Source organism: Cetorhinus maximus, chromosome 11 (genome assembly GCF_964194155.1).
Source record: "Cetorhinus maximus chromosome 11, sCetMax3.hap1.1, whole genome shotgun sequence".
In the NCBI taxonomy this organism is placed as follows: domain Eukaryota; kingdom Metazoa; phylum Chordata; class Chondrichthyes; order Lamniformes; family Cetorhinidae; genus Cetorhinus; species Cetorhinus maximus.
In genome coordinates, this window is record NC_135889.1 from 65,511,216 (window position 1) to 65,537,678 (window position 26,463).

A 26,463-nucleotide genomic window follows, 5' to 3' on the forward strand; every position below is an offset into this window, starting at 1 on the left:
CGTCCGACCTAAATTGTGAAGCTTGATGCAAGACTCTCGGTCCGCTTGTTTGGACACGAGTTTACTCAGAAAGGCTGATTCCAGATGCTTAAAACAATTCAATGGTGTTTAATTCCTACCCAAACACGTTTTAATCCGACAACATTCTGGTGATGTAACGTAGTGGCTCATTCACGGAAATACTTTAAATCACTCAATGCACTTTTTCATGAATAATGTTGTATTACAGATTTCGAAAGTCTATCTTTCGTTTGCCATTTTGTAAAAGAACACCATTTCATGGGATCTGATGAGCCATTTAGAAAGCATTTAAAAGGGGTTAATGTGTTCAATAAATGACACCAACCCCTGAACTAAGAGAATGACGCGCCACAAAGAATGTATGGTGATCTGTCAGATTGGTAAACTAAAGCTCATTTCTTTGGTGAAGTGGATATGAAGTCCGATATTCGCCAATTCATGGCTCGGGTTTCAGATTTCTATCAGGAATTTTGTAGAGCAAATTTACTAAACTGACTTCCAAAATTAAAATTTCAGAAAACTCGGAGGGCAAACCAACATTTTGCACACTCATAGCGCTGGGTTTATATTCACGTCGAACGACTTTTTAGAGCAATGGTCTTTCATTCATAAATTGATATCCAGAACCAGAAATAGTGGGTGATTTGCAGTCAATTGAAAGAAGACAATTCACTGCAGGTCATCTCTATAAACTAAACGTCTGGAATGTTACCAGAAACAATCAGTTCCAGGCATGAATCTAAATCCAATAGAAAATGGGCTGAAACCCTCTAACTGATTAGGTTTCGTTCTGCATCTCTGATGTTTCATTTTAAATTCCCGCAGGGCACCCTCGGTTTTTCAACCAGCTCTCGTCTGGCCTTGACATTATCGGTTTGGCTGGAGAATGGCTCACGTCAACAGCTAACACCAACATGTAAGTTCGGGCATGCACTTCATCCCACTTTCCTGTTACATTCAGTGAGCATCACGAAAGAAAATGCATCAGGTCCCATGTCTCCGGGAAGGATTTTACAGTTCGCCAGAATGAGTGTATCAGAGCGAGTTGTAACCACCCCGCCTTCCTCACAATGTTGTCGGGATACAGACTGCCTCAAGAGCAATTTTACCGGCGACGTGATTAACGCCCATTTGAATTCCAAATAAAATTAAAAAGGTGTTGCAAAATGGAAATTAACGCCCCCCACCCCCCCCCCCCCGGATTTTCGAAGAAAGGAGGCGAGGCGCAGTCATTTTAATGGTTTGATACCTGAACAGTCCTCCAGATCCCATGACGGTCTACTTGCTTTGCACACCAGAGCGCGCTCTTAGGCAGATCCCTGTGTATACAAAGGGAGACTGGGAGAAAAGAAAACATAAAATGAGAAGTAGTGAGTCGTTTTAAGCTTGAGGATAAATCGGGATGTTTAAAAGGTGTAGGATATGTTAGGTGCAATGTGTTGCCAAAGATTTGCTTGGATTGATGTTACCTGATGTCACATATGAACATGTCTCGAATTGAACCCGGCAGAACAAGGCAGATCCAAAATGGCCTGTGGAAGTCATGTGGATCTTAGACAGAAATCCCATGCCCCTTATTGCAACGGACAGCCTTACATTCGTGTAATGTAGAATAAATCGAAAGATTGTGGAAAATGCAAATCAGCAATATTTCAAGACAAACCATGATATTAGGACAAATTAAAATGAATTCAGACTGAAGAAAAACAGATTTAGTACCAATGTCTGGAGGTTATTCGTGCTAAGAATGGAATGGATTCAGAGAATAGCAAAGGGTCTTAATAAAACGGCGCCCAAAAACGGTATCCACCAGCATTAAACCAATGGTCTATTACAGACTGACTTGAGTCTGATCCTCAGTGACATTGGAGTTCTGTATATGTAAGTTTTGATATAACCACCGAGCTTCACTCTCTCAACATGCCATTGAAATTTTTGTAAGTCCTCGGGTGGGGGGGGGGGTCCAAAGACCTCTTGGGTACTTTTAAAATGCAGCTTTTCACTGGTCCCTTTGCTTGCCCCAAGCATTGCAATCTCAATAAAAGCAAAATACTGCAGATGCTGGAAATCTGAAACAAAAACAGAAAATGCTGGAAAAACTGTTAGACCTGCTGAGTTTTTCCAGCATTTTCTGCTTTTACTGCAATCTCAATGCCCTATTTCAAAACACACATCCTGTGCATTATCAAAACTGTCCACTCCTCTCTTGCATGTTGTCCACCTCTACTCTTACTTCATCCCTATCACCATTAATACCTTTATCCACATTCCTGTTACCTCTGGGGATGATTTTTCCAGTGTCCTCTCATTAGCCTCCTAAGCTCTATTTTACTCAAACTGACTTACAAAAGTACTACCCTCCACGTCCTATCTTACGGCAAATTCACTTTTTTCTTTACTAATCTCCCTTGGTGCCTTGTCCCCAACACAATGAAATTAATATCTTTATAGTTATTTCTGAGTTCTTTTATGATTCTCTCCCTCCTATACATCAGCAATCACCTCAAAATCAATGTCCTTATTCATTCCCTCAGTCCTCTTACTGTGGCTTTTTATGCATCCCACCCTCCCTTAACTCTAGAATCTTTAGTCATTTGAATCTTGGAACTCTCTATCTAAATGTTTACAGCATCGGTACTCCTGTGTACATCTTTAAAATCCTCTTGGAACCCATCTTTCTGACCAGGCATTTGGTCTCCTCCCTTATTTATTCAATGCTTGGCATCTGCTCCTCTGCTGTAAAGCAAATTAAGATGGTTTGTTATGTTAATGGTGCTATATAAGTGCAAGTTGTTATTCTCTTGATACTGTTAGTTCATTTTACTCTACATTAAGCCACCCAGTGATCCTTTCTTTGAAATAATTAGGCTAAAATGTGATCTGATTGTCCCCTCAATGTATAGGCTGCATTTTCCATTCACATCTTCAATGGGTATACTTAAAGGCTGACTGCTTTTCTCTCTTTGGCTATTTGGTAATCATCATTTATAATTACATTTGACATTTATAGACTGCTATGGATTACAGAAACAAAACTGCCCTTGGGGGATCATCACCTGGATAATTTTACATGAATGATTGCTTTTGGATTTTTGCAATCCTGTTCAATATTCTTAATTATCTCTGCTGGCTGCTTGTCTATATTTATGCTGTTCACTGGACTGTCTGTGAGTTCAAATAACGGGCATTTCGTATTATTTACAATGACATGTTTACAAGTGATATATCATGGCGTTGAACCTTTTTAAAAATAAAATTAATTGAATTGCACTGGATAAATGGCAGATACGCCTATATTTTACAGCCAAGAGAAAGTGTCATCTAAATATCTGCACCTAAAAATAATTTTGATCTATTGGTCATAAATAAATGACATACAATCTTTCATCAAAAGCATTATGATTAAAAATGAGACAGTGGCTCAAAAGAGTAGTTACATGTAATACTTATCCTGCAGGTTTACATATGAAATAGCACCAGTGTTTGTCCTCATGGAACAAATCACACTGAAGAAAATGCGAGAGATAATTGGTTGGCCCAGTGGGGACGGTGATGGAATCTTTTCACCTGGTAGGTAATATGATCGATTTACTTTGGTAAGACTCGCAATCTGTAACAGTGAAGCCACGGAAAATAGATTTTGCTGTCAAGCCACTGAAAGAAAATGCACAATTTTAGCCATAGCAAGAAATCCAACTTGACAATTATTTTTCATCAGACTAGTATAATGCTGTTACCCTATTTTCAATGCATTACCTTTATTGCAATTCAATACAGATTTTTAATTGAGAAAGATACTTGGGATCTCCAGCTAAAAGTAAACAGGTACTCTAAATTTAACAACCTAAACAACATTCTGTAGATCAAAGCTTAGGATTCCACACTTTCATTGAATGGAATTTCTCACATTTATTTTAAAATGCTCTTCCTATATAAAACTAATAAATATGGCCTGGGTTTTCAATGTTGAATGATAGAAGCTCAGTTTAAAGCAATATTTGTTCTTTTGTGGAAGTTTGAATGTTGTTTTCCATACATCATCACTGAGGCATGTCCAACATCAGCACAAAGTATTGTGGTCATGGTGGTTTCCTGGAACTCCTGGACACCCTCAGAAAACATAGCTAAATGAGTTTCAAAAAATTTGAAAATGGTCTTACAGATTTGTTTCATGCCTATTTCCTTTTTAAAGCCATGCACACCATTAATTAAAACAGATCCTTGTTCTGTAACCCTTTTAACCAGACATGTGCAGAAATCATTGTAGTCTATCATGAAGATAGGGCATTGTTGAATGCAGAACACACTAATTGCTCTATTGAAATTAAGTTATTTAAATGGGATTACATTTCAAACTAATTCATTACTATCCACCCTAAATTCAGGAAAACTTGAATATCATAACATATACTAAAATGAAATTATTGAGCAGCACCATTAATAAATGTTTGGAAAGGTAATTTTAAAATGCTCTTACTTAATTTGTCTTTTTTTTAGGAGGGGCTATATCAAATATGTACAGTATAATGGCTGCCCGCTACAAATATTTCCCAGATGTAAAAGTCAAAGGGATGACTGCAGCTCCTAAACTGATCCTATTCACATCAGAGAATGTAAGTTGTGTGATTCTTCAAATTTATTCTTATATTGTTTCTTTCATTATGCTTGTGCATGTTTTCTAAAATAAGTGATTTTGAATTTATTTGTTTATTGCAGAGCCATTATTCAATAAAGAAGGCTGGGGCTGCACTTGGATTTGGAACAGACAATGTGATTTTATTAAAATGTGATGAAAGGTATAATTCAGTATATTGCCATTGAGTTGACTTCAAGTATACATATGTTAAGAACACTACTTGATTGGAAAATTATAATGTTATTATCTGCTGATTTTCCAGCGATAAAAACTATGATTTTTATACATATTTTGTTTCTAAAATGATTACAGAGGGAAAATAATGCCATCTGATTTGGAAGCAAAAATTATTGAAGCTAAACAAAAGGTATGTGCCGAGGTTTGATTCCAATGAGCCATCCCTCTTCCCTCACTTAGGTTACAAGAGAACGTCTTTTTGTTGTTGCTAACCCCATTTCTATTTTCAAACTTTTCATTACAGAAGTCTGTGATGCATACTTTAACATTTTGTTCAATTTGGCACATAAGATAAACAAAATAAACTTGATTATTTTACAGGGATATATTCCAATTTATGTTAATGCAACTGCAGGAAATACAGTGTATGGTGCATTTGATCCCATTGAAGAAATTGCCGATATATGTGCTAAGTATAATCTCTGGCTCCATGTTGATGTAAGTCTTGTTTTTAAATTTTAACTTTCAAATTCTCATGTTTGCATTTCTGCAAAACTGTACTAGTTATCCTATTTTCACTTATTTGTAGGCTGCATGGGGAGGTGGACTCCTGATGTCCAGAAAGCATCGTCATAAACTGAATGGTATTGAAAGGTAATTGCTGTGCTTTCTGAGAATATATACTGATTAACCTATTGTGGCATTTACGGCTGCCAACTCTTGATGGACGTATTCATGGAGTTTTCATCAAGACCTCCCACCTCCAATTGCCTCACCTTGTAAAACAGCCCTTTAACCCGTCTCCAATGGCTTTATAACTGATAAATGTTCACAAAAAATGAAAAGTTCACAACTTTCTTTAATGCCCTATCAGTTTTTTTCCTGGCTTGTTTGCAGCAGTGTCCAGGGGACTAATCTTTAATTCCTGGAGACTCTAGGATAGTCATGGAGAATTGGCAAGCCTTTTGGCAGGACAGATGGGAAATAAGAAAAATAAAATGTTCCTGTAAATAGCTATCTGCTTTCCTCTCATGCTGTAACTCTTTCAGTCTCCTTTGTTTTTCTCTTACCTTCTCTGCATTTCTCTCTATGTTTATCATTTCTATATCGACTTCAAATAAAACAAGGAAATCAATCAATTACTGGCATGGAACCAATGGGCTGAATGGCCTTATTCTGTATCTAAACTTTCTATGTTTCAATGAGCTACAATCTATTGAGATAAAAGCCAATAGTTGGTTCTTCTGATAAATTAATAAAATGCTAATAATTATTTTGGTTACACTTCATTTAAAAAGAAAAAAAATGTTTTTGATCATGTATTGGTGAGAGGGCCCATTTCAAACATGGCTGTTTTCAAATCAGGTTATACTGTATGACTGATCTCTACTAAGGACATAGCCATTAATACCATCATGTTCTTATGGACCAATCAAAGCAGACAGCAAATAATACTCAACATTTTTAATGATACCTTAGCATATGTGGTGTAATTACAGACTTATTTTTCTTCCAGGGCCAACTCAGTTACTTGGAATCCCCACAAGATGATGGGAGTTTTGTTGCAGTGTTCAGCTATTCTTGTCCGAGAAAAGGTATCTATTTGAATTAAATACACAAATTAATTATTGTTAGCTTCTCTGGCTACAGCTGCCACAAAACAGTAAGGTTAATTTAGCTTTTATTATAACACAATTCTACACATGTATTCAGTTCTAAAACAAACATAATTAACTATTCTGTCAAATGTTATGAATTACAACATTCTGTCATTTTCATTTCGTTAAAAGTTTCTTTAAAAGGACCTTTGTGCGTTCATTCCAAAATGATGTAAAGGGGAACGTGTACAATGAACAATATGCCATAGAACTCCTTTTATTTCTATACCTGTCCAAAACTGCTTACTGGAGCCCTTATGAGAAGATTTTTTGCATAACATTTTAGAATTCAATTCCTGTGGCCTGAAGGGGAGCACTGCTTTAATTTGCATGGAGCTTTGTGCTACAAAGGAAATTCTCCACTGGGTTTACTCATTTACCTTTTACCGATGGGTGTTATGGGTGTTATGATGGTGTGTGCCAGGTAGATCAAATCCACGGGGGAAACTTGATCATGAGGTCACAACGATTTTGCAATTTGTAGTTATTTTGAGATGCGTGCCCTGAATTCAGTAATAACAAGCCCACCAAGCCTTTAGAGATTTTTTGTAGAAAATTAAATAAAATATTTATTAACAAAAGAAAAGATTTCAAGCACGTACATAGGTCTAGAAATCACTACTATAATAAATCCTAAAACTCCTAATTAATCCAGCTTCCAGTAACATACCATTAAGGCAACAGTAAAGAAAAAAATAGATTTTAAATAGATTCCAGCCAGTTAACACGATACCCTGGACAGCAGATTTCAAAATGGCTTTTCCCAGCTTTGGTTTCTGTAGACAGCTGCTTAATGCACAAATACTGGAGGCTTTTCACACTTATGGTAGATCTTGTAATGTCTTCTTGTAATGCAAATTCCACTGTTCTCATATGTCTTTAGAACTATACTTTTCTCATAATATAAATATTTTCATGGTGCTCGTATTATCAGTAACCTTTGGGAAAAATAAACACACTGCTTGGTCTAGCTTCTCTGGCTAGATATAACATCCTACAATCTCTTTGAAATTCAAACTACCCTGATTTATCTAAAATTGCAAATTCTCCTCATCTCACATTCTAAAACTTCAGCCATGTTCATGTATTTAGCATTTCAAACCTAGCTTCTTTTTATAAATCAAAGCCACCAGACCAGCTGTCTCCAATTCAATTAACACACACACACACACACACACACACACTATCCAAACCCCACTATTAACCTACTTTTGCAATAAATCATAACTGACTTATGAGAATTATTATAGTTTCATGACATGGGCATGGTTGTTATATGGTAAACTACCTGAATGCGAGAATCACAAATTTCACTCCGGGTAAGTTTTTGTTCTCAGATTTACCAGTTTCCCACCAATTTTCAGGGTTTTAAGTTGAGTTTTATCTATGAGCTCAAAATCCTCAGCCAAATGCTCAGAAAGCTTTACATATTTACCTGAATTAATAATTAGTAGATTGGTTGATGAAGTTGGTAAGCATAGTTTTGCTTTGGAATTTGGATCTGAATCCAGACCAGATTGATGGAGGCCTCTTTTGGCTAATTATATCCTCAGGGAAATGAGTGTGAGAATAGATTCACAGCACAAAACACCAGGAACACAATTGTAATTTGAAATATCTTAAGGATGTTGTTTCAATGTTGGGATGGAGCAAGTTTTACCCTTCATCAGGCAAATACTATACCCAGCCAGTTGGTGTTTGGTGCACTCATTGGATGCTGAGTGTTTTTTTCTCAGAAAGGGCATCACTCACCTGATGAACACTGAATAATATCTAATAATGATTTTAATATATTCTTGCCTATGTACTATTTTCTATTACTTTTTGCCTATTCATATAATTCTCAGTGGTCAAATGGCATAGAGGTTGTAGTGATTGTACCTCTACACAGGAAACATATTAACATCCTGGGAGTTACCATTGACCAGAAACTGAACTGGACTAACCTGTAAATACTCTGGCTACAAGAGCAGGTCAGAGGCTCGGAATCCTGCAGCGAGTAAGTCACCTCCTGACTCCCCAAATCCTGCCCACCATCTACAAGGCACAAGTCAGGAGTGTGATAGAATACTTTCCACTTGCCTGGATGAGTGCAGCTCCAACAACACTCAAGAAGTTTGACACCATCCAGGACAAAGCAGCCTGCTTGATTGGCACACCATCCACAAACATTCACTCCCTCCACCACTGATGCACAGTGGCAGCAGTATGTACCATCTGCAAGATGCACTGCAGGAACTCACCAAGCCTCCTTAGACAGCACCTTCCAAACCCATCACCACTACCATCTAGAAGGACAGGGCCGCAGACACATGGGAACACCACCACCTGGAAGTTCCCCTCTAAGCGACTCACCATCTTGACTTGGAAATATATCTCCGTTCCTTCACTGTCGCTAGGTCAAAATCCTGGAACTCCCTCTCTAAGAGCACTGAAAGTGTACCTACGCTGCATGGACTGCAGCAGTTCAAGAAGGCAGCTCATCACCTCCTTCCCAAGGGCAATTAGAGATGGACAATAAATGCTGGCTTAGCCAGCGATAGCCACATCCATGAATGAATAAAAAAAAAATTCAACACTAGACAACCAGGAAAAATAATGAGTAAGGGTATTGCTTCAATTGTCTTTCTACTGCTGACTATTCTATGCCTCTCATCTTTGTTTCCCTTATCTTTCATTTTTTGACCTCTTAATCAGTCATGTGCAACGTATATCTCTGATTCTGGGTACTCTGGTCTTTTTCATCTGCCTTTAATGACAGCCAAGTTCCAATTCAAATTGAGTTTGTGGCATATACAATGTGCTTTCATCATGGTTCAAAATTTAAAATGGAAGGATTTCCTTCTCCCACATGTTTTAGAGTGAGGTGGATTTAGTGGCTTTAAAGTGAAGCAATTGAAGGTACATAGAGATCCAGCTGATATTGATGTCTGTTGAAAAGCACCGAGAAGGGAGAGATGGCTTCATGGTAAACAAATCCTTTTGCTTACACCTCTTACACAGGAACTTGGAATAAGCAGTTGGTGATGAGTGAGCTTGGTATGTAGTATTAGATATGAATATACAGAACACAATTTGGCCCATTGCAAGATGTCCTACTAGGGTCCTTTCACCATTCTAAAGGCAGATTGTCTATCAGATAACTCATGAGGAAACTATGAGGCTTGAGATGATGACTGATGAATGGCATTATGCAGAGTTTAGGAATGTGGATATATATTTAGAAAGTAGTATTGGGTGCTTTCAAGATGGGGTTCTGGGAATTGCTCCTCAAACCAGTAGAACCACAGTTTGATGGAAAACGGTGTATAGCCAAGACAATGTTAGAAATGTGGGACTGGATTTTATGCTCCCCCACCAGCAGATTTGAAGGCCGGGGCATAAACTCCAGCGGGTGGCTTTGCTGCCCCCTACCACCACCCCCTCCTCCCTTCAACACCCACCCCCCCAACCTGTCTGAAATTGTACAGGGAGCAGAGGAGGCATCAGGCAGTCTGCCTGCCCTTGGGCCCTAATGATGCCTTTAATTTGCCAATTAATGGCCACTTAATGGCCTCACCCCCACCACCACCCCACACACACACTGCCAGCACTTTGCAGAGGAAGCCTACACCATCCAGGAAGTCCGGCAGCTTTAGCTGGCGTAAGGAAAGGCAGGGGTCCTCTTTTTGTGGGCCTCCTGGGCCCATTGGGTGTAATCACCCCCAAGCTCATCCCCCTTTAACCGTCTCCCATGGCCTCTTGAACGTGGTCCGCCATCTCTTCGCACCCCCTTGACCCAGCCCCGGAACCTCTTGACGTTGAATTTACCTGATGTAGTGGGACTGCCTGTAGTCCCACCAGTGACCACCAATCCTGGCTGGCACTGCTGGGACCACAGAGCTACTGGCCATCCAATTGGCCGGCAGCTCTCTAAGGTGGGATTTCCTCCTGAGAATGGAGCGGAAGTCATGCCTTAAAGCAATCACCCCTGCTTCTAAAGTTAATTTGCTGCTGGGCAGCAGCTGGAATTGTGGGCAGCCTCCCCTCTGAGGTTTTAGCAGGGGGTCAAGGACCACAGCACCCTGTAAAATTCAGCTTGTGGTCAGCATTTCATGCAGCATTTTGCTACTCGCCACATCTGTTGAGTTGAGCTAACAGCACCAATTGTTTCCTTGTCAAGAGTTCCAACCAGGATTTGACAGTTGCCTAGTGACATGCCTTGAGATCGGAGATTGCAACTTAGATGATCTGCTGTGCAGAGATTCAATAATCCAATACCAAAGCCTATAGTTCTGCAGTGTGCCTTTGGGACTTATACATTGAATAATTTCTTGGGTTCATAGTCACTGGCCAATCCCTTAAGTGGATCTTCTCCTATGATCGGTAGTGTAACTTTTTCTCCTTAATAACTAGGTATGTGAAACCCATAGATCGTAACAATAAACCTTTCCTCTGTGCACCAGATCCTGAAAAGTATCATGTATCAGAATGTGATTGTCTTCTTTTTGAATACTGGACTGAAAACATACCAAGCAGACCAAGAATCTGACTCTTAAACCAGCAGATGGCTTTATTTAAGTAAAATACATAAATGAACAGGTAACAGATTAAATATACAAATGATATACCTTAACTATTCTCCTTGTTACATAAAATAATAAAGAATTATTTCACTTTTTCTCCAAACGTAAACCATAAAAATAGAAGTTCACTTGATGCAGCAAAGTTTCAATCTGACCTACCTTGCTTGCTTGCTGAACTGGCACAGACTTAAAACACACAGCTCTTCTGCCACTACTTTTCAGTGCCTTCCTCAAACATTTGTCAAAAAGCAATTACACAGAGTAAGGTAGCTAGGATTCAATGTAGGCACTTGGTTCAGTTGTTTTAATTGCTAGGATGGGAGATCCAGAAGAGTAATTCTTTTTAGACAGTGTTTCTGCCTAATGATTATGGCAGAAGATACTAAAAATCTGTGCAGAAGGTTTGAAGTTACCAATTTTCATTCTACATAGAAAACTGAGTGGCCAATTTTAATGATCCAGAATGTCTATATACTCAATAAGTATCCACAGAAGAATGCACCAGATGACTACTACATAGTCCATAGTTTCAGTCAGGGCCTGCCAACTAGAAGTTACTCAATAATTGCATTTGTCCTATAGATTCAGGGAGCACCAGACTGAGATGTCTAGACTAATAAATTCTCAATTTATTGACTTCTTGCTTTTTGTTTCAAATATAAGAAAGAAAATTGTTTTATAATTAATTGTACGTGACTAATAAAACAAATTCTGACCACTTCTGTATTATAGATTTTTCCTAATGTAATTTAAGTATTTTTTCAGAAAGATTTGGATTTACACAGAGGAAAAGAAAGGTTACCTTCAATGAGATGTGTGAGGTGCTGTGCAAACCCATTAGCAGTTTAATTTGTGTCATTGTGCATTTCTGTCAGTGCCAGATCTTGTACATGATTTTTCTTCTGGCCATAAGTGTCAGACTTATTTTTTCTTCCACTTTTTTGCAAGTACATTCTGCATTGGAATCAATCATCTAAAATGGTGGGGGAACCGCTTGGCAAAAAAAAATTCACAAGGTTGCTTTTAAATCTTACAATTATTTGCCTCAACTGTAAAATTTGAAACAATGGGCCAGATTTTGCTCTCACTGGTGAACAAATATCATGAGTTGTTCTTTACACTGACACTTGCTCACAGATTTCATGGGGTTTTGCACTGATACTTACAGTAAATTAGAAAACCAAAATGGCACAGTGCCCTCTGCAGAAAATCTGGGAGCTGTGTGACAGGACAAGCAACTGTGAATCTCCTTAGCCAATCAGACTGAAGAATCCTTAATGAGCAGCGCAGAGTCCGAACCAGGAAGTACCAGTTATAATATTTAATTCAACGTCAAATCAAGTATTAAAATTGAAATGAAGAGAAGGAAAGAAAAAGTGGATTATGGGAGAAAGATAGAAGAGGCAGAAAGAAAACGTAAAAACAAATATAATTTATTTATTTTTTTACATTTCCAATAATAATTAAATTCTGAAGAAATAAGACTCCAAAACTAAAAGAGTTAATTATCAGTTCCAAAGAGGCTGTTTGGCAGTATTTAAAACTTATCACACATTAAAAATTTACTTTCACATGACTGAGTAAGCCCTAACTTTCTCTAGCATGTTTAGTGAGTACATGTCATGTAATTAGAGCATCTTCATGCTGTTCCATGTGTTTTAGTGCTGAGTCTCTTGGCGAGATATCGGTACAGTGCAGTTTCTGCAAGGTAAAAGCAACCTGTACACCAACTAATTTTAATGTTTGACTGTGCATATGCAGTCTGCAGAAGTTGTTATTCAATTTCCTCTTTAATAATGGTGAACACTGCTGAGCTCACCATTGCTTTGATTGCAAAACATGGCATATTGATTTAGATTCAATATCTACTTCAGCTTGTGGCAGATTTTCCACAAGCTGAAGCTGGTTTTGGCATTTGTTTACTCTGGAGAACATGACCGTGACCTGTCAAACTCCAGGTTTAGCGCAACTTACACCAGAGTCTCATTTCATTCCATATAATTTATTGTTCCATATGTGCACTGATAATATATGGAGTTCAACCTTACAACCATATATCTCAACCTCTCCACTCTCTTTGATTTGTCATGCTGCTTATCTGACATCCAGAATGTGATGAATAGAAATTTCCTCCATTTAAGTATTTGGAAGACCATTGTCTTTGCTCCCCACCGCCAACTTCGTTCCCAGCACCATCACTCTATCAGGCTGAACCAGACTGTTTGCAAACTTGGCATCCTTTCTGGCACTGTGCCGAGCCTCCGATCCCATTTACACTCCATCATCAAGACTGTCTACTTCCACTTTTGTTATATCACCTGTCCCACCCCTGCCTCAGATTATCTGCTGCTGAAACCTTTGTTTGTGACTTTGGAATCTCAAGAGTTAGCTATTTTGATGTGTGTCAACCATGGGTCAGTTGGTAGAACTCATCCCTCTGAATCAGAAGGTTATGGTTCAAGTTATACTCCATGACTTGAGCATTTGACAAAAACAAAGCTGACACTCAGGTGTAATACTGCTTTGTTGGAAGCTCTGTTGTTGGGTTGAGACATTAAACCAAGGCTATGTGTCCCCTCTCAGGTGGGTCAAAAAGATCTCATGGCACTATTTCAAAGAGCAAGGGTGTTATCCATGGTATCCTGGTCAATCTCTTTTTTCAATGAATGTCCAAAAAAAAAGAACAATATCACTTTGCTGTTTGTGGGAGTTTGCCGTGTGTAAATTGGCTGCCAAGTTTTAACATTACAACAGTGACTATGCTTTAAAAATGACTGTAGGGTGTTTTTGGGACTTCCTGGGGTTGTGCAAGACTCTATATAAATTTTTATATATTGTTATTTCAATACTGCCCTGGCCGATCTCCCATCTTGCACCCTCCATAAACTTGAGGTCATCCAAAACTCTGCTGTCCATGTCTTAACTCATACCAACTCCTATTCACTCATGATCCCTGCACTTGCTGACCTACATAGACTCCTGATTTGGCAATGTGTCGATTTTAAAACCCTATTCCTTATTTTCAAATCCTTCCATAGCTTCGCTCCTCCCTATCTCTGTAACCTGGTCCAACCCTCCGAGATCACTACATTCGTCTAATTCAGGCCTTGTGTGCATTCCTGATTTTAATTGCTCCATCATTGGTGGTTGTGCTTTCAGCTGCGTACGTTCTAGGCTCTGAAATTTCCTCCCAAACTCCTCCTAATCTCTACCTCTCTCTCCTCCTTTAAGGCGCTCTTACAACCTAATTTTTGGACATAGCTCTTGGCCACTTTTCCTCATACATCCCTATGTGTGTTGTGGTAAAAATGACCACTCTCGAGTCTGTGAAATTCAAGCAAGCAAAGATTTATTTCAAGCACTTGCGAGGGAGAGAGAGAACGTCAGCCAGCTCAAGGAACCTCTCTCAAAGCCACAAGGCTTACAGCACATATTTATTGGCCTTTTCTTCTTACTTTTCATTTCAATGTTTCTCATTAATTTCTTAACTAACTATACTATTCCATATCTCAACCCTCAGCCTTGGGTATGGCCTCCGGTTACCCATTATCTCCTGCTTCTGTATAACAATGAGTAGACTGTTCATATAGACTATAAAGGCAGTAATTGCTACCTACTAAGCCAGTATGCCCATAGTCACTTTGGTCAAGTATCCCATCATGCTTATGCAACATTTTAATATTAACCCTACTAGTATAAGCGCCCTGGTTCCTACATCATGTGACTTCAAGGAGAACAGTCCCAACCTCTCCAACCTATCCTCATAGCTGAAGTTTCTCACCTCTGGAACTATTCTGTAAACCTCTTCTACACTCTCTCCAATATATTCACATCCTTCCTATAATGTGGCACCCAGAACTGTACATAATATTCCAGCTGAAGCCTAATGAGTGTCTAATATAAATTCAGCATAACCTCCCTGCTCTCATACTCTATGCCCCTATTAATAAAGCCCAGGATACAATATGCTTTATTAACTGCTCTCTCCATCTGCCCTGCCACCCTCAATGTTCTATGCACATAATACACCCAAGTCTTTCTGCTCCTGCACCCCCTTCAAAATTTCACCCCTTATTTTATATTGTCTGCCCATGTTCTTCCTACCAAAATGCATCATCTCACACTTCTCCACATTGAACTTCATCTGCCACCTATCTGCCCACCCCATAACCTTGTCTATGGCCTTTTGAAGTTTCACACCTTCCTTCTCGCAGTTCACAACACTCCCAAGCTTCGTATCATCTGCAAACTTTGAAATTGTCCCCTGCACACCAAGATCTAGATCGCCGATGCTGCCAGACCTGCTGAGTTTTTCCAGGTAATTCTGTTTTTGTTTTGGATTTCCAGCATCCACAGTAGTTTTTTGTTTTTATCATTAATATACATCAGGATAAGCAAGGGTCCCAATGCCGACCCCTGGGGAACTCCACTACAAACATTCCTTCAGCCCGAAAAATATCCATTGACCATTATCCTTCGTTTCCTATTACTCAGCCAATTTTGTATCAATGTTGCTACTGTCCCTGTTATTCTATGAGCAATAACTCTTCTCACAAGTCTGTTGTGTGGCACTGTGTCAAATGCCTTTTCAAAGTCTATGTACACCACATCAACAGTATTACCCTCATCGACCTTTTCTGTTACCTCTTCAAAAATCTCCAGCAAGTTAGTTAAACATGACTTCCCTTTTAGAAATCCATACTGGGTCTTCCCTATCAACCCATATTTTTCCATGTGACTACTAATTCTATCCTGAATAATTGTTTCTAGAATCTTGCCCACCACTGAAGTTAAAATGACTGGTCTGTAATTGCTGGGCTTATCCTTCCAATATTTTTTGAACAAGGGCATAATGTTTGTAATTCTCCAATCCTCTGGCACCACCCCCGAGTCTAGGGAAGACTGAAAGATTAAGGCCAGTGCCCCTGTAATTTCTACTCTCACTTCCTTCAATATCCTTGGATGCATCTCGTCTGGTCCCAGTGCCTTGTCAACTTTAAGTACCCACAGTCTATTCAACACTTCCTCCTTGTCAATTTTGAAACCTTCTAATGACAGAGTTTCCTTGTCTGTGACCATGGCCTGGGTAGCATCTACCTCTTTGGTAAAGACAGATGTAAAGTATTGATTTAATATCTCAGCCATAGCACCCTTCGTCCATGTGTAAATTCCCTTTTAGGTCCCTAATCGACCCTACTCCTCCTTTTACCACCCTTTTACTATTTACATGCCTACAGAAGAGTTTGGGATTCCCCTTGTGTTGGCTGCCAGTCTTTTCTCATAATTCCTCTTGGTTTCTCTAATATGCTTTTTCACCTCCCCTCTGAATCTTCTGTATTCCTCTTGGTTCTCAAGTGTATTTTCTACCTGACATCTGTCATAAACGCACTTTTTCTTCTTTATCTTAATTTCAATCTCCTTTTTCATCCAGGGAGCTCTGGATTTGTTTGCCCTACCTTTCCCTTTCGATGGAATATACCTTGACTGTGCCCGAACCATTTCTTTTTTGAAGGTAGCCCATTGTTCAGCTACAGTTTTTCCTGCCAATCTTTCATTCCTGTCTATCTGGCCTAGCTCCGTTCTTGCCCCACTGAACTTGGCTCTTGTCCAGTTAATTATTCTTACTCTGGATTGCCCATCGTCCTTTTCTATCATCATCCTAAAACGTACAATACAATGATCACTGTCTCCTAAATGTTTCCCCACTGACACTTGATCTACTTGGCCCACCTCATTTCCAAGAACCAGTTCAAACAGTGTGTCTTTTCTTGTTGGATTGGACACAAACTGCTGTAGAAAATTGACCTGAACACAATCTAGGAACATTTGCCCCTCTCCGCCCTTTACACTCCCACTGTCCCAGTCTACATTTGGGTAATTAAAGTCTTCATTATAACTACTCTATTATGTTTGCATCTCTCTGTAATTTCCCTACAGATTTGTTCCTTACATCCTTCCCACTAGTTGGCGGATTATAGACTATACCGAGCAATGTAATTGCACACTTTTTGTTCCTTAGCTCTAGCTAAATTGATTCTGTCCTTGAACCCTCTGGGACATGCTCTTTCTCCAGCACTGCAATGCTCTTCTTAAACAATACCGCCACCCCTCCTCCTTTCCTATTTCTCCTGAACACCTTGTACCCAGGAATGTTTAACACCCAGTCTGCCCTTCCTTGAGCCAGGTCTCTGTTCTTGCCACAACATCAATATTGCAATCAATGCCTGTAAATCCCCAATCTTATTTACTATACTCCATGCATTCAATAGCACTTTGCTTGTAGACCTGGCATTGGAAACAATGTAAGGAGATAAAGTTTCTGTACTACCCATTGGTTACCCACTAAACATCAGAAAAAGTTAGGGCTGTTGCATTCAAGTATAAATGAATTTTTAACAGCATAATCAATCAGAATTACTGCCAAACAACCTCGCTGACACTGAAAATTTAATCATATAAGTCTGGAATTACATTCCTTCAGGATTTATTTATTGTTGGGGATCTGAAATAAAATAACATTTAAAATCATTGTTAAAAACTTTTTCTTTCTCTTTTATATCTCTCTTAATCCCATCTTTCTTTCCCACTTTATTTCAATATAATACATGATATGAACCCAACTTACATTTCTGGTTTAGTTCCTGCAGGGGTTGGATTTTAACTTTAGACAAATTGGGAATGATGGGGTGAGGGAGGGCCAATAGGTTGCATGAAATTCGGAAATCAAGGTTTTCCCACATGCTGCACAGTTTTAACTCCACAGTGTGTTTGTGGCATCATTGAAATGTTCCCTGCCTGCAAGTCAACGCGATTGATGGGCTTATTGGCTTCCAATTGGGAAGGGAAGATGGAGAATAGGCTGCAGTAGCAGGTAAACTCACAGCCTTAATGGATGTGGGTCAGATCAGGGAGGGGGAAGGGGAGTAGATAATCCTAGGGTGTGGAGTGTGGATGGTGAAGGCGTCAATTCCCAGGGGGATGATCCTGGGAGAGGAAGGAGGAAGGCCAGAGGCCTAGAGGCCTCAGAGGAGGTGTAGTCACAGGTTTCAATGGGTCAAGGGACAGAGGCCTCAGGGGTAGAGAATTAGAGGGTAAGTCATGCAGAAGGGTGTAATTTGAGGTCACAGAGGAGGGATTGAAGGCCTCAGAGGGTGGAGCAGAGGCCTTGGGGGAGGGGTGGTGATGGGGTCATCAGTGGAAGTTTGGAGATTGGCAGTGTCAGATGTGCCCGATCGTGCAGGTTGGCACTTACCCCTTGGATCCAACACTCCTCGCCTCCCTGCAGTTGTTGGATTTCCCAAGGCTCAGGAAAACTGGCCATCTAGGGTTAAATTTAAATGGGTGCATAAAAATTAGGCATGAAGCCTCATTTTAATATTTAAGTTGACAACCTCCCTCCTGGTATAAGATTGACAGCCTGTCACCCCACTTCCTGTCCTGCCTCCATTTGCAGCAGAAGTGGGCAGGTTGGAGGTGGGTTGGGGTTGGGACTCAGATACTTAAAACTTTAATCTTCCATCTGAAGAAAACCTGCCTTTTTTTAAAGTTAAAGTTCCCCTGTGCCTTTCAGCGAGTACTCTTCAAGTTGATTTGAAGAATCTCACTGTTGCTTTCTTGCACATGTCACAGATGCCCTTTAGAGGATAGTCTGGATAGTCACCAATGACAGTCAGTTGCCACCCAAAGCCCATGAAATGTACGTGGACGGCTGTCACCAAGCCATCAATTGCAAAAGCCAGACCATTGTGTTTGGATCAAAATTTAAAGTTGCATCATAGCAGAAATCAAAACCTTGTTTCAGTGCAAAGTAGTTATGTGTATGTCTCAAATGAAAGGGTAAAAATGAAAAGTAACTTCATGGACTTTGAGCCAGGTATTATAGTGCTGGCCTAGTTTCAAGGCACCAATGCCCAGATTTGTCAGACCTCTTGTGAACCTTTTGATCTTCTGATGTTTTTTAATGTTGGGACAAAATCCGAGGGCAGGATATTGGGTTTAAGGACAGGAACCCGATGCAGGGCCCTTACTGTGTGGGGAATAGTCACCTGGCAGTGATTTCCTGTGAATTGGTCAATTGGTGGCCAAAGGGCGGACTTGCTATCTAATTAAGGATGGCAGGCAGGATTTCAATCGGAGAGTCATTATAGGCAAGGGAGAGAGAGGGCACCTCCGTATGGAGGCACCCTTTTAGCAACTTTAAAAAATTTTGAATTAAGAAATGGCCACAGCATCTGGGCCACCATTGTAGAGGAGGAACCCCTTCACAGGGTGGCCTGTGGCCGCAGCTTAACCTGACAAGCAGGGAGGGTCTCAGAGACTGCCTAGAGCGCTGGCCTGCTCCTGATGCAGTGGGAGGTAGTCCTTCTGCTCCCGATCCCACCTCCGGGAAAGTGGCAAACTGGCAAGCCCGGCTGGTGGCATGAATTTGTATGCCCGCGACCCACTGGGGTGAAAATTCTGCCTCAGGTGATAATAAATTTGGATAATTCTGTTAAAATTTGCAGACTAACCTTAATTCGTGGAGTTATTAAGGCTGTTAAAACCTAATTAGGGTCTAAATTGAAAGTATCAAGCCGTGGCCAGCAGTATTACCACTGGGAATGAGAACTGACTATTCGAGCTAGTAAAAATGCTGAAAAGAGTAGAAAATATATTTTAGATAATGCTGAAATGGCTGACTGTGAAATGATAAGTCTTCATGCAAAGGAATGAACAACTCAGAGGGCTGAATTTCCTCCTCAGCATATCTTGAGTGAAGAGGAAAATCAGGCAGTGAGCCCTTTCACCATTTACCTGCCATCAGATACCACTCTATGATTTCCCACTGGAACTGAGATCAGGAATATAATACATCCATGCAAATACTTGTGGCCATTTAATACTTCGGTGCAAATTATGAGAATGCATTATTTCCTGTCATTTGCACCTTAATAATGCAGGGAATTCGGAATGCTGTGCATTCATGCTATTCTAAGCTTGTTATGAGCCGCAAGAGGATTTAAGGTTTCATTAGCCAATTTGTTTAATGCGGAATCAGTGACTGTGCTAAGTAAGGTGCAAGTTTTGAAATAAAAGGTAAGCATTTTTAATTTTTGACGCTTTAGCTGACTCTGCTAGCCACACCCAATATTCTCCCCACCCTTGTGACAAACCATTCAGCCATAGTGGAGTCTGTCAAATTTATTCAAATGGTTCTGACCCTGGGGAGTTGGCTAGGGTCAGGGATGGGACTGTGTGAGAACACTCTGGCCCACCAAAGTGACGTGCCATTGTTTCCAAGGGAAGAATTTTCCATTTGACGTGTGGGGGGGCGGACCCTGCACGTCCATGCGTAAAATGATGCACAGTGACGTCGGGCGAGCGTCCTGATGTCACCGCGCGCCATCGTGATATTTCGCTGGACGATGAAGTCCGACGTACGCCTGCCATTAATTAACGGGCCACTTAAGGCCCTTTAGTGTTCAGCCGACACCGATTTTTCGGCGCCCATGCGATCTTCAGGTCAGTGCACTGGCGCAATGGGCAGGTGGGTAGGAGACATTTGTATTAACCTCATCCACGGGCAGGATAAGGGGGCTCAGTGGGGTCGTGAATCTGCTCTGTGAAGTATTTATTGTTGAAAGTTTTTCAAACTTGCCTGTGTGATCTGCAGTACTTCAAAACACATCCCAGCTGCTTTTTCTGGACTCTTAACCTTCAGGTCAGCACTGCAGTGAGGAATCTTTTCCAGGCCTGCAGGTTTCAGGAAGCCTTCCTTTAGCCTGGGTATGGGAGCTGATCTGTCCACTGGAGGCAGCTCCTCTGAGGAGGATGGGAGGGCTGGAAGGGGAGGTGGCCAGGAGTACACTTTCAGCCTCCAGGGGAGCCACCTTTGGGAGGACAGGCGCAGGCACAAGGGGTGCAGGGCCAAGAGGTAGACCAAGGTGGAAGGGGCCGCAGAAGAAGCCACTGTCCTGCTGCCAGGGTATACAGGCGGCGAAGCAGCTACCTCAATATGACTGAGGTGCAGTGCCGAAGGAGGCTCCGGCTGTCAAGGGAGACAGTCAACTATATCTGTCAGATGATTGGGCCTGAGATCTCCCCTAACTGTGTGGGTGGACACCCCATGCCAGTGGCTCTGAAGGTCACAGTTGCCCTCCACTTCTATGCCTCTGGCTTCTTCCAGGGCTCGGTGGGTGATCTTTGCGGTGTCTCCCAATCAGCTGTCCACACTTGTGTCAAGCAGGTTACAGACGTTCTGTTCAGATGGGCATTGACCTTCATCCACTTCTGTTGGGACCAGGCAAGTCAGGCACAGCGAGCCAGAGGCTTCGCGGCCATTGCTGGCTTCCCCCGCGTCCAGGGTACTATAGTCTGTACACATGTGGCCATCAAGGCGCCAGCAGGTGAGCCCGGTGCCTTCATCAACAGGAAGGGCTTCCACTCCATGAACGTGCAGATAGTGTGTGATCACAGGATGCTGATTCTACAAGTCTGTGCAAGGTACGCAGGCAACTCCCACAACCCCTACATCCTCAGACACTTCCAGGTGTCGGGGCTCTTCAGTGCTCCAGCCCGGCTTGATGGATGGCTGCTGGGTGACAAGGGCTATCCCCTCAGAAGGTGGCTCATGATGCCTCTCCGTCATCCAAGAACAGAAGCTGAGCAGCACTACAATAGGAGCCACACCTTCACAAGGGCTGTGGTGGAGAGAACCATCGGTCTACTCAAGATGCGCTTCCGATGCCTGGACCGCTCAGGGGGCACCGGATCACGTCTCGGTGATAGTGGTTGCATGCTGCGCTCTCCACAATCTTGGGCTGGAAAGGGGGGAAGCAGTGGACGATGAAGACTTTGACGCAGTAGCTGCGGCTGCACAAGATGAGTCCAGCAGTGAGTCCAAGGATAAGCAGGCACAGGGGAATGCTGAGGGGGTAGACGCTGACCCAGGATTACACCAAGGAGGCAGGAACATCGGGAGGCTTTAATCCAACAAACTTTCAGCTAGCACCACACAAGATGGATCACCAGGACAAGCCTGGGCTGCCAGCTCGATATTTGACACCTCAGTGCAAAATCTGCCAGGTCAGCAGCACTAACTAAGGATCTTGTAAAGAAAGCTGAATGTCCAACAAATCACTCGTTACACTTTTGTCAACCATACACATACAGAAGAAATGAGGCACCCTCAGCTATGGTCACACATCTGCATTTAATGTGTGAAGCAAAAGAACTTATCACAAAGAGAAAACAATGGTGTTAACAATCAAAAAGAAATCATAAGGTCCTCATCTCGGGCCAACACAAAAGCACCAGTGAAAAACCCGTGGTGTGCCTAAGGTGCCTTATGCTTTTGTTTGCGGGTGCTACGTCTTGGTGCTGCCCCTTTGCTTGGAGTTAGCATCTGAGGCAGTCCGCTGACTCTGCTGTCCTGTTGGCCTTGATGACCTTGGCGGTTGTCCTCTGGCCCGTGGAGCCTGTGCTGGCCCTGCCTGGGAGGGAGCTGCCAGTTCCACAGCTGGCATCTCCCCAGTCGTCACAGCCTCACCAGATGATACGGTCACTGGGAGAGGGGCAGAGGAGTTGCCGCCCTCATCCGGAGCGCCCTGAGAGGTGCCCGCAGAGATGCCAGGCAGCTGCTGCGCCAACGTGAGGTCACTTCGGACCTCCCTGCTCAACGTGGATGGATGGGCACCGAGCTGGGAAGCTTGATGCCCACACCATCTGCCACACTGGTGTGAGGGCTTGCTGACCAGAGCACATCCCCAGGAAGCCCTGGCGGGTCTCCTGGAGGAGCCTCTCCACGAGAGTCGCCACTCTATCCATGGAGGATGCTTGGTGCTCGGACATGTGGCTCATTGCTTCGGCGAGCATCCGTGTAGACTCCTCCACCACGGACACCATGCCAAGCATAGCCTCCTGTATCACACCCAGATGCTCCCGCACACCCAGCTGCATTTCCTGCGCTTGCTGCATCACAGACGACTCCAGAGGCACATCATCAGGCACCGACTGAGCATGTGCCTGGTCCCCTGCAGTCCTCCCACTGCTGGCGCCATGGGCACTGTCTGTCTCTGCCAGCTCCTCCAGCGACTGTGAAGTGCCATCACCACTGTGCCCTGGGACACTAGCTGTTGTTCTAATTCCCACCGAGCTGCTAGTATCTGTGCTGGTGCTTGCCTCACAGAAACGGTGTGACGCTGGTGAGACTTCAGGCCCCTCAGGTGTGAGAGGGGGCATCTGCTGCTCCTCCTCCTGGCCATGCTGTGATGATGCTGAAAGGAAGAACAAGGACAGTGGATCAGTTAGCGTGCAGACAATGACAAAGTTCATCCTTGTCCCCTGGATCATTATGCTCTCAACCTTCCATAACCAATGGTCCAGCAATGTTGCAACTAACTTAACTAATTTAACAATCATCAATGCTATGGCTGTTGGGAGGACAATGCTGACCTCACTGTTGGCCTTAAATATCCGGCCATGGCACCCCAGCCTCACTGACACCAGTGGACCTGGGTGCATGGCGCCTCTCCAATTCAAGGGCCTCCTGCTCGAAGCAGCTTAAAATGGAGAGCTGTGCCTGGCTGCCTCCAGTCCTCACACGCTCGGCCATGTTCTGCGCATTCTTCTCCTGAAAAAGAGAGAAGAGCATTGATTAGGGCAAATTGCACATGGACTCTGTTCGCGCATGGCCCACCGCCAACCAGAGTGGGACATATCAGGTCTGCAGTGCCTTCTCACCCCGCTGCAGCTAATCTCTCAGACAAAGATGCTAGGCCTGCTCCCCACCCCCATACCGCCCCCTTGGACACATGCTGCATACATCACATTAGGAACCACACAGTATTTCCTTCCATAGCAAGGAGGCGTAAGCATGTGCAGAGTAGAGGGCAGCAGATGGTTCATTGCCACGCCACCTTGAATCTCCCCTTCCACCATCTCATCACCCTGACTAGGACATGCCCTGGAGTTCTGAGTCTGCGCCTAGGTGCAGCTCCTCCAGGTTACCCCCAAACCAGTCATGTGGGACTAAAATTAACACATACTGCGGGGGAAAACTCATCTCCTCATGACCTACTCAGGCTGACCTCAGCATGGGCACCATCTGCTTGCCCACCCAGCAAAGGAAAATACCGTCAATGATTCAATCCAATGACGATACTGAGACTTGCGGGGGTGGGGGGGAGCGCAGAGGGTAAGGCTACCTGCTGGGTTAAATGCCCAATGCCGACATGGTACTCACCCTGCCAGAGCGCAACAAATCATTGAAGCGCTTGCGACACTGGATCCAGGTGCGCTGCACCACGTCGTGGGATCTCACCACCTCTGCCACCCCCTCCCAGGCACGTTTTGTCATGTGGGGGGGGCCTCCTCCTCCCATCCTGGGGGACCAACACCTCCCGCCGTGTGCTGCCACCTCCTTGAGGAGGACAGCAAGACAGTCATCAGAAAAATCAGGGGCGCACTGGCCCCCCCCCCCCCCCCCCGCTGGCCAACCCTCCAGCCTGGCCTGCTCACCCGAACCCCTCTGCTGCAGTCTAGCACTCGCAATTGTGAGCAGCCTACAAAAGGCTGCCAGGTCTTCTTTTAAACAGACTGTCGGGTCGCCATTGGACCTGGTGGTCTGTGCACACCTGCCACCGCCTGCACACTCCCACTATCCTGGGGAGTTGGGAAATATGCTAGGCGGGCCTTAATTGCATAAAATGGCGGCGCGGACCTAATCGCAGGTGGCGATCGGGTCTGTGCCCTCCTGTACCCGCTCCTGCTCCCACTCCCCCCCCCCCCCCCCCCCCCGCCAGATGGAAAATTCTGCCCCGAGAAGAAAACCTTTCTGCACATGTCTTGAAGCATCCAAGATAGTGACTTTCATGACTGCATTTCAACACAGGAAGCTGTAAGACAGGAAATGGGTTGAAGATAACTATTTTTTTTGGAAAATGTGGTGATAAGTATTGTGGCTTTTCTGCTGAAGCAGCACTGCTAAAAATAGAAGCAGTTTTAGAATTTTATAAATTTTCGAATAATTGCCTGTAACTAACTATAGTGCTTGTTTTCAACTATCTGAAAAATAAAAAAAGAAAAGTTAAGGGTAAGCATGATACATACCATAATGTATAATTTATTACAATTAAACAAGGGAAATTGAAATCACATACCATTTGCCAAAATTCTACCTGTAATATATTGAAGATCTTAGCTTAGATTCTTGGCTGGAATTACACCAGAGAGCAGGTGGGTGTATTCTAATTACATGCAATTGACAGGAATATGTCACATTGCTTCAATTCCGAAATATCAGATGGGATCAGAACTCCACCATACTCCAGGTAGGGTAACCACTGAGCAGAAAATCCAAGCAGTTATATTTAGTGCACAGCTCCTGTAAGTGTCATAATTATTTTACTTCAGTCATCACACTTCAGGTGTCACGCTTTGAATGTCATGCTTCAATTTATTTTCTGATTAATAGCAATGCCACCAGAGGTTTGATAGTTTAAAAAAATATATTATGGACCATCGATATTTGTCTTGAGAAGGTGATGGGTCTTTTTCTTGACCCATTGAATGTAGCAATTTGATACAACTTTGTGTGTTGCTAGACAGTTAGGAATCAGCCATGTTGGTGTGTAACTGGAGTTACATGTAGGCGAGACCAATTTCTTTTTCTTAAAGGGCATTAATGAGCCAGTTGTTTTTTTTAGGCTAACCGGACTGCTTCATGGTCACTGTTCCTGATATCAAGTTATTATTTTTAGATTTTTAAAAACTGAATTCAAATTCTCAAAATGCTGGGAGATTTACACTCGCTTTCGTGGATTATTAGTCCGGTAACATAACCACTGCACTATTGTACATTAAAACATTTGCAGATTGCAAGCATTTCCTGTAAATACTGTACCACACATTTCTTCCTGAAACACTTACCCTATTACACTTGTTGATAACATCTTTACTGTTACAAAACAATGTTTCATCCAATGAACTAGTATTAATGCCACAGGAAATCTGCTGCAGTATATTATGCAAAGCAAAGACTTTATTGCATCCCCCTAAAGAAGCAATTTATTTCTATCATGCTCTTTATATCATGCTTGCCTGTGATGTTGACTGGTTACCTTTAAACTATGGGTTCTATATTTATCTCCTTTTGAGTCCTCCTTGTAAGGCATGGTGTATCCACTTAAGGCTTTACTTAAAACCAGCCTCATATTTCTTGCTACTTACACTGTAATTCCATTTGCCCACTCCCTGCTACCAAACCTTTTCAGCTGGACCCTATTGTTAGCACAGCTACCCCAAGCTGGAGGTGGTGGTGTAGTGATATTATTGCTGGACTAGTAATCCAGAGAACCAGGGTAATGCTCTGGGGGCCAGGGTTTGAATCATGCCATGGCAGATGATGGAAATTGAATTCAATAAAAAT

At 42.4% G+C, this 26,463-nt stretch overlaps 1 protein-coding gene across 2 annotated transcripts in view; it reads left to right on the forward strand.

The window, feature by feature from the left end:
- gad1b (glutamate decarboxylase 1b) overlaps nt 1–26,463 on the forward strand; it is a 73,261-nt gene that overhangs the window by 13,484 nt on the left and 33,314 nt on the right. For both annotated transcript variants that reach the window (XM_078552146.1, XM_078552147.1), the window contains exons 6-13: nt 847–937; nt 3,479–3,591; nt 4,519–4,634; nt 4,738–4,817; nt 4,970–5,024; nt 5,216–5,332; nt 5,424–5,488; nt 6,351–6,429. In XM_078552146.1, the coding sequence (XP_078408272.1) occupies nt 847–937; nt 3,479–3,591; nt 4,519–4,634; nt 4,738–4,817; nt 4,970–5,024; nt 5,216–5,332; nt 5,424–5,488; nt 6,351–6,429 (716 nt within the window). The remainder of the gene's footprint in view (nt 1–846; nt 938–3,478; nt 3,592–4,518; nt 4,635–4,737; nt 4,818–4,969; nt 5,025–5,215; nt 5,333–5,423; nt 5,489–6,350; nt 6,430–26,463) is intronic.